This window comes from Sinohyriopsis cumingii, chromosome 18, assembly GCF_028554795.1.
Source record: "Sinohyriopsis cumingii isolate HCF-2022 chromosome 18, ASM2855479v2, whole genome shotgun sequence".
Taxonomy (NCBI): Eukaryota; Metazoa; Mollusca; class Bivalvia; order Unionida; family Unionidae; genus Sinohyriopsis; species Sinohyriopsis cumingii.
This window is the reverse complement of record NC_142978.1, coordinates 88,985,328-88,999,524: the sequence shown is the minus strand read 5'-3', so window position 1 is coordinate 88,999,524 and position 14,197 is coordinate 88,985,328. Positions and strand designations below refer to the sequence as shown.

The following is a 14,197-nucleotide window of genomic DNA, read 5'->3' as shown; positions in this document are numbered from 1 at the left end:
GATATTCAGTTTTTGAACTGTTTTGTATTAAATGAAGACATGAAAATGAGTGGGAGTAAAGATGTTGCTACTCTGTGACGTTTGTTTGTTGCTGTTAATCTTAACATGCTTGGTTATCCATCACATCTGTCTCAGAATCTAAAATATTTTGCCAAAGACATCAGCGTTAATCAGATACATTCATAGATTCAGACGATCTTTGAAACCAGACTATATACTTCTTGAAATGATCTATTTTCATGGTTTTATTGTTCATTTTGCTGTGAAAAATAACATTTTGATCAATTAATAAATTGGTCATGGAATACTTATGTTTCTACAGAGGCATCAGTGTTCATGGGCTTATTAAATTTGTGACTCGTAGCAGCCACAAAACATGTGAAAATTGGTACCCATGAAAATTTGTGCCACTATGAAAAATAGTCACTTCATGGTATATAGTGAAACAGCAAATGACCTGTCTGCTGTGAAACTGAAACAGGGGGTATAGCTCTTGATTTTAATGGGTAGAGATTGAAATGGTGATGGTGTAAAGTATAAACATTGCAGCTTTTATACCACAGTAGAAAGGTTTTGAATTACAACAGCAAATTCAATGTTATAGTAACATTTTGATGTTTTTAGACTTGTACAGTTTGATACTAAGTGGCAGTGTTTGTCTTCTTTCATGTTTATTAATCATGGAACAATTTTAGATATCATCACAAAAACACTCAATTTGTAACAATGAAATGAGGTTTTTCTACAAGTAAATGATGCCATATAAAGGATACTGTAAAATCTGGATAGTATATATATGCTTATTCTTGTAAGTAGTAAAGTTCATATGAACTAATTTTGTATGCACATATTGATAGTGAATTAACCATAACTAAGCTATTTTGTAAATGCATATCAACGAGAATTAACATCATATCAAGATTGTTATTGACGGAAAGGATGGGTAACTTAGAGGAAACTGAATTAGGACAATATCATGAAGATACGGCCAGATGCAGATTGCTGAATGAGAAACAGGGCAGTCATCAAAAGACAAAGGGAGAACCTTGTTTATTGGCAGTTTTTCCTTCTTGCTTATGTATGCTTACATTCTTTATGCGCTAATTTTCACACATAAGCCGGTTGTCCAGATTTTACAGTCACTGTTGAATATGTAAGCTATTTTTTACATTTTTAAAGTCAGGAGACATTGATTTTGATCCACTGTTATGTGAGTTTGCTGTTGATAGTTTATTTCTACATTTGCTAATGCACAGCAATTGGTTATGGTTTGCAAACATAATGGTGCATTGAGGTTTTTCTTTTTCAACTTTAAAGGGGATGATTTCAGAAGAAAATTGTCTCTGTTCATTCCAGCTTCTAAATTTGAAAATTTATTTCTCCTTTTTCTTATCGGTTACCATGCCATTTATTTTTTTCCCTCTCATACTAATTGTGTGTATGTTGTAGTTTTGTATGTCATCGGTGTTGCTAAAAATGCTTTCATGGGAAAACGATTATTTATCTGTATAACATTGTGCCAACATATATCAAAGTCATCCATCACAATTTTCATTTCCTTTCTTTTACAGTTTTACTACTTGAAGGAATTATGCCTTATTAGATAGCTTTTGTCATCCATTTTATTGAAATTTATTAAAACATCTGATACAGTGACTGATGAAATAAAGAACTTCACAAAAAGAGATAATAATCTGCAGAATGTTCTTGGAAAATATTTCATGTGTGTCATTTTTTTGTTCTTATGTAAGTAAGACCAGCTGGGACACAAAGACTTCTTATATTATTTGATTATAAAACAAATTTTAGTTCTAAAACACTTTGATTTTCAAATGCTGATCCAGACCTCTATCTCCTCCCCCCCCCAGTAAATAGACCTTAACCTCCACAAAAGAGAAAAATATTTCCTTTAATTCTCTTTGTTTTGAGAACAGGTTGTCTTTTTTAATTGGTGTACAGAATAAGGGTAACAGTCTTGTTTGAGGTTTCTAGACTGTTGATGGTGGTCCTGCTCTTGTAAATTCATATTCATCACTGCAAAGTTAAGCTTGTATATTTAGCTGATTGTTTGCTATGTATTCATGTATTTTCATGCATATCAGTTTTCATGGTTTTGAAAAATAAAACAACTCCATTTTTGTTGGTACTAATATCTGAGGATTGAGGATGTAATCCCTCAGTCACCACAGAAGGGTCACTGATCAGTGGTCTTTAAATCTGTGCATTTTTTTGCAGTCATGAAAACCATGATAATTGGAACCCTATGAAAACTGGTATGTCATGTTTATTGGTACTCCATGAAAATTGGTATACCATGAATATTGGTACCCAATGAAAACTTATACAACATAAATGTTGATACCTCTTAAAAACTGGTGCACCATGAACAGTTGTATGCATTGAAGACAGGTGCATGATAAATATTGGTACCTGATGAAAACTGGTTCACCATGAATACACATACCCAAATCTGGTACACCATGAATATTTGGTACCTAAGGAAAACTGGTATGTAGTGAATATTCATACCCAATTAAAACTGGTACACCATGAATACTGGTACCCCATGAAAACTGGTACACCATGAATATTGGTATCTCATGTTAAATGGTGAATTCACTGTATCTTTAGTAGATTCAAATGATATGATTAGTTTGTACTCATGCAGTATAAATAAAACAAGTACAAATACCAACATTGCCAATTTATACTAATCGGATTACAAAGTTTGAAGATCAGTTAACGACAGATCATTCTTTCAATAGAGGAGTAGTGAATTGGTCTATTAAAACAATGGTATATTTTGGGATGTATTGAATGGTGACTGTTTGTGTAGGGAGAGATAAATTTAAGTAGTCTCATACAAGTTGACCACTTTTGCTTCAGGTATGGGACTGATAAGACAGTATAATCTGTGTTGAATAACTTGTATTAAAGTGATCGCATTTCAAACAGTTATCGCACACTTTTCAAAGGTAAAGTGAATAATCTTCTACATGATAAATCAGATCTTTTGGAATTTATTTATAAATATTGAGAAAAAATTCTGATAACTGATAATTTGCAAATCTATAGGATTCACACACTCTTCCATTTCTCTGTACCCCCTACCAATTTTAAGGATGAAAAGTATCAAGGATATAAAAAAGTGAACAAAACTTGGCCATTTTGTTGACAATTTCTAACCTGAATGTTGTCAGGAGGTCCTTAAAACTGTAAACTTATTCGCATTTTGAACTAAACAGAAACTCTCAGTGTAAACAAGCAGACAGATTGCTCACTGTCCTTTTCTGGTTTCTAGAATAGCCTATTTCAGTAAAAACTTGTTGTCTGCATCCAATATTTACAACGTCTAGACTAGATATTTCTAAAATAAGTTGAACAAAGAAACAGGATGAACTCGTGTATACATGTGTTCAAAGAGATGTAACTTCCAAATGTATGGAATTATTGAGTTTATCAAAGATGCTGAACTACATAACATCTGTTGCTTGAAAACACAGACCCACCCATGCAGATATGGTGACCGTATTAGCAAAGAAACTCCCATTCTATTTGAAACATCAAAAGTTGAAATTGTTTGAGACCCAATGGTGACACTCAGGTTAGAAATTATAAACTGATGAATGAAATGACTTTGTTTGGTGCATTTTATTACATACTTGATGCCATATGTGTTTGAAATCGGAAGGGGGTACAAACAAACAGGAGAGTATGTGAATACTATAGTCAGATATTATATACCTAGTTGACCATATTTTCTGATTTCACCATTTAGTAAAATATCATCTTTGATTGCTTTTATTCTGAAACAGGTTTAAAAGGTAATGCTTTAAACCAGTAATTATTTTTAACAATATGCTTCTGTAATGCATAGTTACTAATATTAATTGTATACCCAATTATTGAAATGTAGATAGAGCTGTCTCTCCCCGAATGATCTCCCTTGACTAGGCACAGCTTGAGGATAGCACTGGTTGATCAACACTAACACAAAATTTAAATACCACCTCAATTCCACTAAATCTTTACCAGTTCATTGGATTCAAACGTTAAACAAACATATTAATAATGTTGACAATTTTCTTCTAGCTTCATGAATAATGTGTAAAGTTCTTAAATTTACCTTGATTCAGATCATCTTTTTCAATTGTTATCAAAATTCAGAATAGTTTAACAAAATATGATCCTATAAGTTTCAATATCCTTCTGCTTATTGTTTTCATCTTGATCACATCTTGAACAATACTTGTTTTACATGTTATATATTTTTGTCTCTATTATATATTGGTTACAAAATAAGCTTTTGAGCCACCCAGGAGATATTTCTGATAGAAACTGATGTTGGTTTGTGGTAGAAATAATATGCAGTAAAGTACTGGCATATAGGTATATAATTTGTAAAATCTTTGTATGTTTTTTTCTGTTCAGAAATTTGATGCTGCGAAGTTGATGAAGGAAGTGGAACAGCTGAAGGAGATTATAAAGAAGCAGGATACAAGAATTAAGGAATTAGAAAACAAAGTTTCTGAAATGGAAAGTGGAATGGAGGAGATAGTGAATGACACAGGTGCTGTGTAAGACATTCACAGTCCAAATTTCATCACATCACATGACCTGGATTTCTCAGGGACCATTCCTCACATAACTTTTATTACATAAATGTAATGGGCGTGTGGGATGGGTGGGTGGATTAATTGTAGTGTTAAGTGTAGCACTATGAGTTTTAAACATATTTAAGGTTATTTAATGTCCATGTTACCATTTTCCCTCTTTTGATTAGCTTTGTAAGGTTTTAATTGAATTTATTAATGTATGAAAAAATTAGAGGTTTTAAGTTTGCAGATTGAGAATGTTCTGCAAAGAAATTTTAAAAATTCACTCCTGGAGAATATAAAAATACTATATACACAGAGTACATGAACTAATATGTGGCTTTAATACCATATAGATTACCTTTAAGAGGCCACTGTATGGCTATGACTGTGTAAAGAGGCCACTGTTTGGTAATATCTCTGTAAAGATGTCACTGTATGGTTATATCTTTGTAAAGAGGTCACTGTATGGTTATATATTTGTAAGAGGTCACTATATGGTTCTGTCTTTGTACAGAGGTCACTGTATGGTTATATCTTTGTAAAGAGGTCATTTAATGGCTATGACTGTGTAAAGAGGCCACTTCGTGGTTAAATCTATGTAAAGAGGTCACTGTATGGTGTAAAGATGACTGTGTAAAGATGTCACTATATGATTATAAATGTGTAAAGATGCCACTGTGGTTATGACTGTGTAATGAGGCCACTATATGGTTATTAGTGTATTAAAGTTAAACCATTTGGTATGTGAAAATATAACCATACAGAGATTTTCTCATGTAGCACAGGACAGAGTAGGTATTTATGTTCAGCATATGTTAACTAATGATCAAATAACCTGGCACACACATTTACCTGTTAAAATTTGGGGCAGATGTTTAAAATAAAAAGCATCCAGTGAGGACTGCTGCATAATGAAAATAATGTTTGCTTCAGAAATTATGATTGGAATACCACAGGTATCACAAAATAATTCCCTTGTAGTATGTTTTTGATGGACTTCATTGTTTTAATTGACTGCTGATAGCGTATTTTAACTAAAAATGCACTTTGAATCAGAAAGGTCTTGTACTTCAAAGAAATGAATTGAAAAATGTTGAAGTTATCCTATTTTGATGTTCAGATTACCATTTTATCAAGCTGACTTTGGTAGTTCATGCTAGTAAGGGTCAGCATCTCTTCTGATGTACCATCAGATGTGGAGGAAGATGTAAACAATCCAGTAGCCATGAAACAGTTGTTTTTGTATTTAGTCAACAAAATTACAAAAAATTTTGACAGGAATCATAACTGACCCAGATTTCTTGCCAAATGCTCTACTGCTTTTTGATATTAGGCATATGTCAATTAGATGAGCAATCTCCCTTTAGGCCACTTGCTAGATTTTGTCAGCAGTGTCAGTGTCCTTAATTTTCATTCAGAAAATTGTGTATATTTCCTATACATACAGAAGTCTTCAGCTTAAGAATAAAAGAAAACAAACAAATCAGTCAAAATTTGAAAAATACCATCATGTATAACAGGTGCATCAGCTATCCACCATTCTTCTGTAGGTTTCCTAACTGAATGGAAAGGATATATCAATTTTTTGTAAAAATTTGAACATTTTATCATGGGCATAAGGCTAAGTGAGCTTTTTGTTTGGTCGTTCAAGTCATGCATCATTTTTTCTCCATTAACAGTAGTAATTTACAACTTCCCAAAAACAGCTTTACCAATTTGCACATGATTTACAGGTACCATTCAAGCATCTACGCCTTTCATATTTGTTCTCTGATTGTCGTTCTGTCATCAAGGATGGCTGCTAATAAAAGAAAAACTTGAAAATTCTATAAACAGATTTTCTTCAAAACCTTATCCACAACATGTTTTAAAAAATTGGTTAAAAGCACCCTTATATAGATGTCCAGATATTGTCAGATCATGTTAATCCACCATCAAATATAGCTGCTGTAATTAAAAAATATACCAGTCCTCTCAAGACATTTACATTGATAGATATAAATACACCTATTCAGAGGGTAAGATTATTTGATTTATGCATGTTTGTGTGTCAGTTTATGGCAACAGAAAGAGAAATTTTCAGATAAGCCAGGTATTTCACATTTTGGTATGTTTGTAATGAATGTTAACTTTGAGCAAATATGGCTGAACACCATCTGGTTTAAAAAAAAAAGCACAGTTACTAGATATTCTCTATACAGGTTTCTAATAAGTTTTAATTCCTTTTGAACAAAAGGAATCAATAGGCAGAAAAACTAAATGTTGCAGGTGTTAATTGGATTTAGTTTGAAATCCAGGTTTCAGCATTGAATCATCTTTGACAATAGATGATGATCCTTTGTTGGTTCAAGTGGCCATTTCTGTATGATTTTTTAAAGTGAAAATGATGCTATCTGCATGTTTGTTTGCTTCAAATGGAAACTGACATTCTATGATGGTAAAGAGAAAATATTTTAACTTATGTAATATTTTTTTTTATTATGCTAAGAAAAATAAGACATAGTACATCAAACACTGGCATAAATCGTTTTTCAATGAAACATACATGCAAAAATTGTTTCATTAAATAAAATTTTATTTTCCTGACAGAGATTAAAGCAAAGTAGCCACATAAAGTTTATTTACTTTGTTCATATGTGTATTGCTATGTATATAAAGCATCAGTAGGTATAAAAGCAGCAAAAATCTTGTAAAACTGTGGTAGGTTTTTTATCACTTTTTATAACTCCAAGTAAAAGATGCAGATGTATCAAATTGATTGAGTTACAAATATCCTAATCATTTGTACATAGTCTGATATACATATATATGTGTATATTGTATACAATTACTCTTGATGCTGTCAAAGAATGTAACAGCGGCAGGGTCATTAAATACTTCAGAATAGCAAGGGACTGCTGTTGGGATCACAAATAAATGGCAGCAGCTTGCATTCTACTGTGCAAGTCTTGAAGCACTTTACTACAGTGCCTAATTAAGATATTTAAATGTTAAGCAAATGTCTGTATGTTAAATATGGATATTTGTTTTGTTTTCCTCTCGCGGGATAGCATGCACTTAGGGAGTCTCTTTGCTCACAATGAAGTGGTGTTCTAAATAATACTGTATTCAGATCTTAAGATCAGGGTTAAACTGTAGATATTGGATAGCGGTCCCTGATCCATGCTGCTGTATGGTCTGGAATTACTGCACAATGTATATATTAGCTTTGATTCCAATTTGTCATACATAAATGAAACCATTGATGATATGTATATTTTGGTCCATAATTTACATATGTCCATTTATACTTTATAGTAAAAGGTAAGTGAGAGTTTTATTTTTTATAGGAAGCTCATTGAACAAATACAGATACTTTCAAGTTCCCTGCTTGCCAGCAAGTGAAACCTGTCACATATTTTTTTGTGATGTCCATCAGTTAGTTTTCACTGTCTAGTAGCCATCATGTCTGTTAAAAAGTTTGTCGTCGTATCTTTGGTTTTAACAGTCTGTCAAAAAGATGTCACTTTGTGTCACATGTTTGTATTTTGTCATCCTGTCTATATAGCAGTGACACATTTTCTTAGCCTGTTGCTAGGTCTTGTTTAACAGATGTGTCACTGTATGCAATATCATAGTCATGCTAAAAACACCTGTTGCAGAGCATGTCCATATTTATACATTATTAACAATCTTAGTATTTTCTCTGTACATCTTTGTGACCATTAGTATGAAAGAGTGTCATTTGTGTTGAACCTATAGTCTTGGTGTTCAGTAATCTGTCTTCTGATATCAAGATGGCTCTCTGAGAAGTGATCTGTCACTTCACAATATTTTTCTTCTTTTAATTTGGGATGCAAGCGATTAACATTTGAGCTTACCATTGTGTCAGATAGTTATCTTATGATGTTTTCACTTTACTTCCATTTAATAGATTATATCCACAGAATTTTCCATTTTATAATGATAGTCACTGTGTTTGTCAGATGTGAAGGATTTCTTTCATGTTTTTTGTTGCCACTAGCAGTTCATTCATAAGGTCTAAATTGTAAGCACTCTGATTGACAGAAACTGTCATCTATATTTATACATTAACTACGTTATGTGATATTTCAGAAATATACACAAAGTCTGTCAACGTGTCAATACATATAGGATGTCTTTTAATGACTTATTCCACTAAATCTGACTATTGTCATTGAGTCTGTCTTTATATATGTACCAGCACTTCCGTATGTTGCAGAGGATTTGTCAATTTTTGGTCATAAAGTGAATCTGTGTACTTGTCCACTAATCTACCAATACATGTCCTTGTCAGTTTGGCTTTATTTTTCAAAGTCCATCTTTGTACATTTTTTTCTTCTATTCCGTATGATGTCTATGTCTATATATTTAATGTGGCAGTCAGTCCAGAATTTGCCACAAAAGGTAGATATCTTATTTATATACACTGTACAGATGCTCGTTACATTCTTACTTTGGAGAAATCAGATGTGCAGGCAGTTATTATAATAAAGTATTTTATTTTCTATCATGGTTCATCAAACAAAAATTCCAAATTTGTTCAGTGATATCATTTGTTTTTTACTGGATGTGCTGAGGAAGCAAATACTAGATGGTTCACCAACAATTTTGAAGTGGAATTTGATCATTTAGACTGGTTTTAAAAGCAACAATTTTGAAGTGGAATTTGATCATTTAGACTGGTTTTAAAACCAACAATTTTGAAGTGGAATTTGATCGTTTAGACTGGTTTTAAAAGCTTAACCACTTGCTACTTTATTTAACTTTAATACTAGGAGAACAGCTTCACAGACATATTTGTATGACCTACTTTTGACAACAGGTTTTAATCATTAATATTTGAAAAGTCTGTCCTGACATGAGCAGAGTGTACATTGGTGTCCATTGTTATGTACAGTGATTCATTTCAATGATTGTTGACGAAACAGGTGTACATTTCAGTCTGATTTACAGTTATACAAATTTGCACACATTTTTGTAATGGTAGTTTTACTTTAAATGTGTAAATTTGTTGGCATTCATATATTTTGTCTGTATACAATGAAACAAAGATTTTTTTCAAAATTACTTTTGTTTTCATTTGTTAGTTTATAGTTGCCAGTTTTGCTTACTTTTGCTTTTTATCTGTATTAGTTTAATGGATTTTAAGAAATTTAAAGGTGATGAGAAAGTTAAGTGTTAGAGGTTGTCATTGAAGTTTAAGTATTCTAATACTTACATATATGTACAGGTTTGCCAACACCAAATATCATGCTGTAAGATATATAGTATTGACACTTTTGTATATTTAATATAACAAGATCATACACAACAATATTAAATAAGTTTCAAAATGCATGTGTGTGTGTGTATATATAAAACACCAAGATTAAATCATACTGTCTTGATGAATATGTTCTGAGATACATGCACTATCATTACATTTACAGATACATGGTCTGGTGTCCCATGACCTTAGTTTGTCATGTTGTTTAGACTTGTATGATAAACCACAGTAATCTGGTAACAAAAGTAAGTAAACGAATAGATACACAGACACATTTTACTTTGCTAATATCAGAGTTTGTTTAAAGTATAGCATTGACATAAATAAACAGATGATGAGGAAAATGGGACATTGTTTAGGAACTTCCTGAACATAAAAGAAATCAGTATCATTTCTGGTTTTTCACTCTTGGCTTGGTTCACCATTGTTATATGTCTTAAAGTTATTTAATTTAGATAGAGCTTAATGCATTCCAGAAGCATAGATCAATATGGCTGCCAGTCTCTCAATCCATTTTAATGTTTGATGTATATAGAGGCCAGTGAACATGAGCACAGAATCATTGGAGGGTTCACCTATGCTTGATTGATCAAATTACAGTTCTAGGTAAACTGAAAACATTATGACCTATTGACCCTTGATAAGGTCAAAGTCAGGCAAGGTCATTATGGAGACAGCCTGGGGAATACGATTACTGGTACGAAGTAAAATGTCATTCATGTAAATTAGTGCTGTAGTCTGTATATGAGATTTTATAGAATAATAATAGTAATACTGAGTGTATGTTTGGTATTTACATTTGTATCAGACTTTCTATGGCATACATATATATAAATGCCAAGCACAGGTGAGATATAGGGATCACTTTTCTGGCAGTGTTATCATCATTGTTGCCATAAGTTTCAAAGCTCTTGCATTTAACTCCGTTTCTCTTTCACTGTTGTAAGTACATTCATGAAAGTTGATGATGTGTATATTCATCATATTGGGTAATACTCAACACCACAGAAGTAGGTCATAGTGATTTTTCATGACGTAATGATTCTTTTACTAGTTTGCATTTACATCAGTTTCTCTGACATTTGTATGTACAGTCATAAAACTTGATGGGTATATCCATCTTAGAGGTACTACTCACTGCAGACAAACATAGGATACAGTGACCTATCTTACTTGCTCTGGTGATATATTGTAAGAGTTTTGGGATTGTGCCATGATGGAACAAGCAAGACTTAGCATTACACAGTATTTTTGTTTTCTTATACAAATATGGGCCACTTATTTCTTGCAAAGAATTGTAAATACGATGATTTTCGAATTTGAACTAAAAAATAAAATTTTACTTCTGAATTTCTTGAAAGAGGGGATCTATGACAGAGAAGGATTACTTAGTATACTGTAATTATTCAATGAAGTTTTAGGAAAGGTTAATGTTAGACACCTTAAGTAACTCCTGTTACTTTTGTGGCTTGTATATGTATCAGAAAACTATTTTCAAATATCTGTACTCATTATAGAATTGTAACTATTATTTTTGCATTGTACAAAGAATCCTTTCAAGGATTTATTGCAAGTGCATTAAACTTATTATTTTAAAGGTTAAATGTTTTGGTTCTTACTACCATGCTGAGCTATGTACATCAGTGTTCTGTTTATGTAAAAACCATCCAACCTTGGACATGTACTCCAAATACATCTGCATCTGGTTTGAACCCATTGTATGGAATATAACCTCAATAAAGCAATAACACTCCACATGTATGCATAGGTGTGTGCATATTTATGTGTACATGTACATACCTATATTGGGTTTTAATTAAAAAAATTCTTACGATATCTAGTTGGTTCTAAGTAAAAATTGTGCCATCAGACGTTAAATATGGCCACAATGCAGACATCTTGAAAATCATTTTTAGTACTACTGCTTCAGAATGACATGGGTTTTCGCTAAAAGACTTGTATATTGTTGCTTTTGCTGAAAATAAAGGATGCATATCTGACATGCAATATGGCCGTCATTTAAAGAAATTGTATTACAACTCTACTTGTACAGAAAGTAATAATGATGTAGGGTTTTCACCAGAAAACTTATTATGATGTCTAGTTTTGGCTTAAATGAAAATGGTGCCAATCTGACATTCAATAATGGTAACCACAGCAGCCATCATAAAAATATTATTTCTACTCCTTTCCTACAGGATAGCTATATCAGCGTGAGGATTTCACCAGTAGACTTATGATACCTAGTTGGTCATAAATGAAAATGGTGCCAGTGACTGCCATGATGACCATCTTAAATGAAAATGGTGCTTGTTGTAATCCAGATTGGTTGCTATGACAAGTGTTTTAAAGAGTTTGTTGTCACTAATCCTCCTGAATGGATAATCATTATGACAAGACCGCTCCAGTGACTTAAATGGTTAGTGCATCTGCCTCAGATGCAGGAGGTCATGAGGTTGAACCCTGACTGATTCTTACTAAAGACTTTTGAAAAAGCGTTACTGGCAGCTGCCTTGCTTGGCACTCAACATTAAGAGGTTAGTATTAGAACTTGTCGGCCTGGTTTAAGGATAATGTGAGTGGGTGGGACATGATGCTACATGTCTGCAGCATGATGCCACAGTGCTAGACATCAAAATAAACTGTCACACTGCAGACATCATAGCAGTATGACTAAAATTGTTAAGGTTACAGTTAGAATACAAATCACACAAATACACGCACACTCTCTCATGACAAAGTGGTCTTTTCTTACCAAAAGACTTATAATAATGTGTACCTTGTCCTAAATGAAAATGGTGCCAAACGGACATCCAGTATGTGTATCACAGTAACTCATTTTTAAATCTTATTATTACTGAAAAATGTTAGAGATGTTTTTAACACTTGACAGTTAAAAGCAGAATTGTCCTATCTTGAATTAATAGAAATTGTTTTTGCCCAGTAGAGCATCAGTCCTTCGAGGGACAGATACATTATATAAGTTTGTATTATAGAATATGGAGAATAAAATAATGCACCCAGTCCCATCAAAGGTTTATGATGACATATTTATTATTCAGAATTATAGGAAGTTCATTTCCTCCATGAAAATTTTAAATGGCAGTGCCAAGATGGTAACTGATATAGAGATCAGAGCCATTAATAATGTCCACCTAACAGTCTTTATTTGTTGAATTTTTATAAAAGCAAAACCATAGAGAAATACCTGGTGCGATAAAAGCAATTCGGGTGGTTGAGGAAGCAAAGAAGTTCTGAATTCAAGCCCTTGTCAACTTGGATCTGTTTTTTTCTTTTTTTCAATACAGAAATTTCTTTTCCAGCTTTTTCATGTTATCTGAGTTATTCCTAATTCAGGTCTCAAACGGTTGGAAGTATGTAGGAAAAAAATATGAAAACACCAGCAAGAAAGCTCAGGAAACAAAGCTAAAGAAGTGGTAGACAGTTTAAGTGATAATTGTATCTTCTTTGAAATTTATCAGTATCTGTGTGCTAATTCTGTGTGCTACTAGTACTGTTTTATAAGGAAATTTCTAATTTGTTTGATTTAAAATTTGTTTGTTTTTGGGTCTGTTTAAATTTGTTGACAATTTTATCCAACCAGCTGCTGAGAGCCCATACGTCAGTGTTAAATGTTCCTTTAAATGAGTGAAAGCAAGACTTTATCCCTATCTTCAAATCTTGTTCCCATTTTCTTGCACCTTTTTGTGACTTTCATTTACAGTGTCAGTTTCTTGTTTGCACTGAGCAAACATACACCTCCAATGAAGGATAACTTATTGGCAGTAGACAGTGTGGCTTGAAACTGTGAGATGCAAAGACCTTTCTGAATAGTTCGAACATGTTAGTCGACCTTGTTTAGTACCTTGTTATCTTTTGATCCTCAAAGACCCCATTGTCACTAAGTAGTTAGCAGGCCAGACTTATGACAAAAGGGTGTGGAGTCAATTCCACTTCTAGACCTATTATGATTACAAGACAAAGACTTTCTCATTCACATCCTTTACCTCAAGCAATAAATATCAGCAACACCAACATTAAATTCACACAATCAGTACAAAACCTAGGCATTACTCTGGACAGTACTCTCACATTGCACAAACATGTCATGAAGATATGCAAGGCTGCATATCTTGAGCTGAGATGCATCAGCTCCAGTGGCAAATATCTTTCAGTTGATGCCACTAAAACACTTGTGTGTTTATTAGTACTTTCAAGACTGGACTATTGTAACTCAGTTCTGTCTGGTTCATCTCAATATCTACTCCAAAAACTTCAAAAAGTTCAAAACACAGCTGCTTGGATCATACTTAGAGCACACCTCCCATCT

The 14,197-nt window shown here is 32.9% G+C and overlaps 1 protein-coding gene across 4 annotated transcripts in view; it reads left to right on the top strand.

Annotated features, from left to right (window-relative positions):
* Positions 1–11,701, top strand: part of LOC149777399 (coronin-1C-A-like) — a 65,346-nt gene extending 53,645 nt beyond the window's left edge. For 2 of the 4 annotated variants that reach the window (XM_089942011.1, XM_089942009.1), the window contains one exon: positions 4,432–11,701. In XM_089942011.1, coding sequence (XP_089798137.1) covers positions 4,432–4,581 — 150 coding nt within the window. In that variant the 3' untranslated portion in view covers positions 4,582–11,701. The remainder of the gene's footprint in view (positions 1–4,431) is intronic. The other 2 variants (XM_089942010.1, XM_089942008.1) reach the window with 1 other exon arrangement.
* The last annotated feature ends 2,496 nt before the right edge of the window (positions 11,702–14,197 follow it).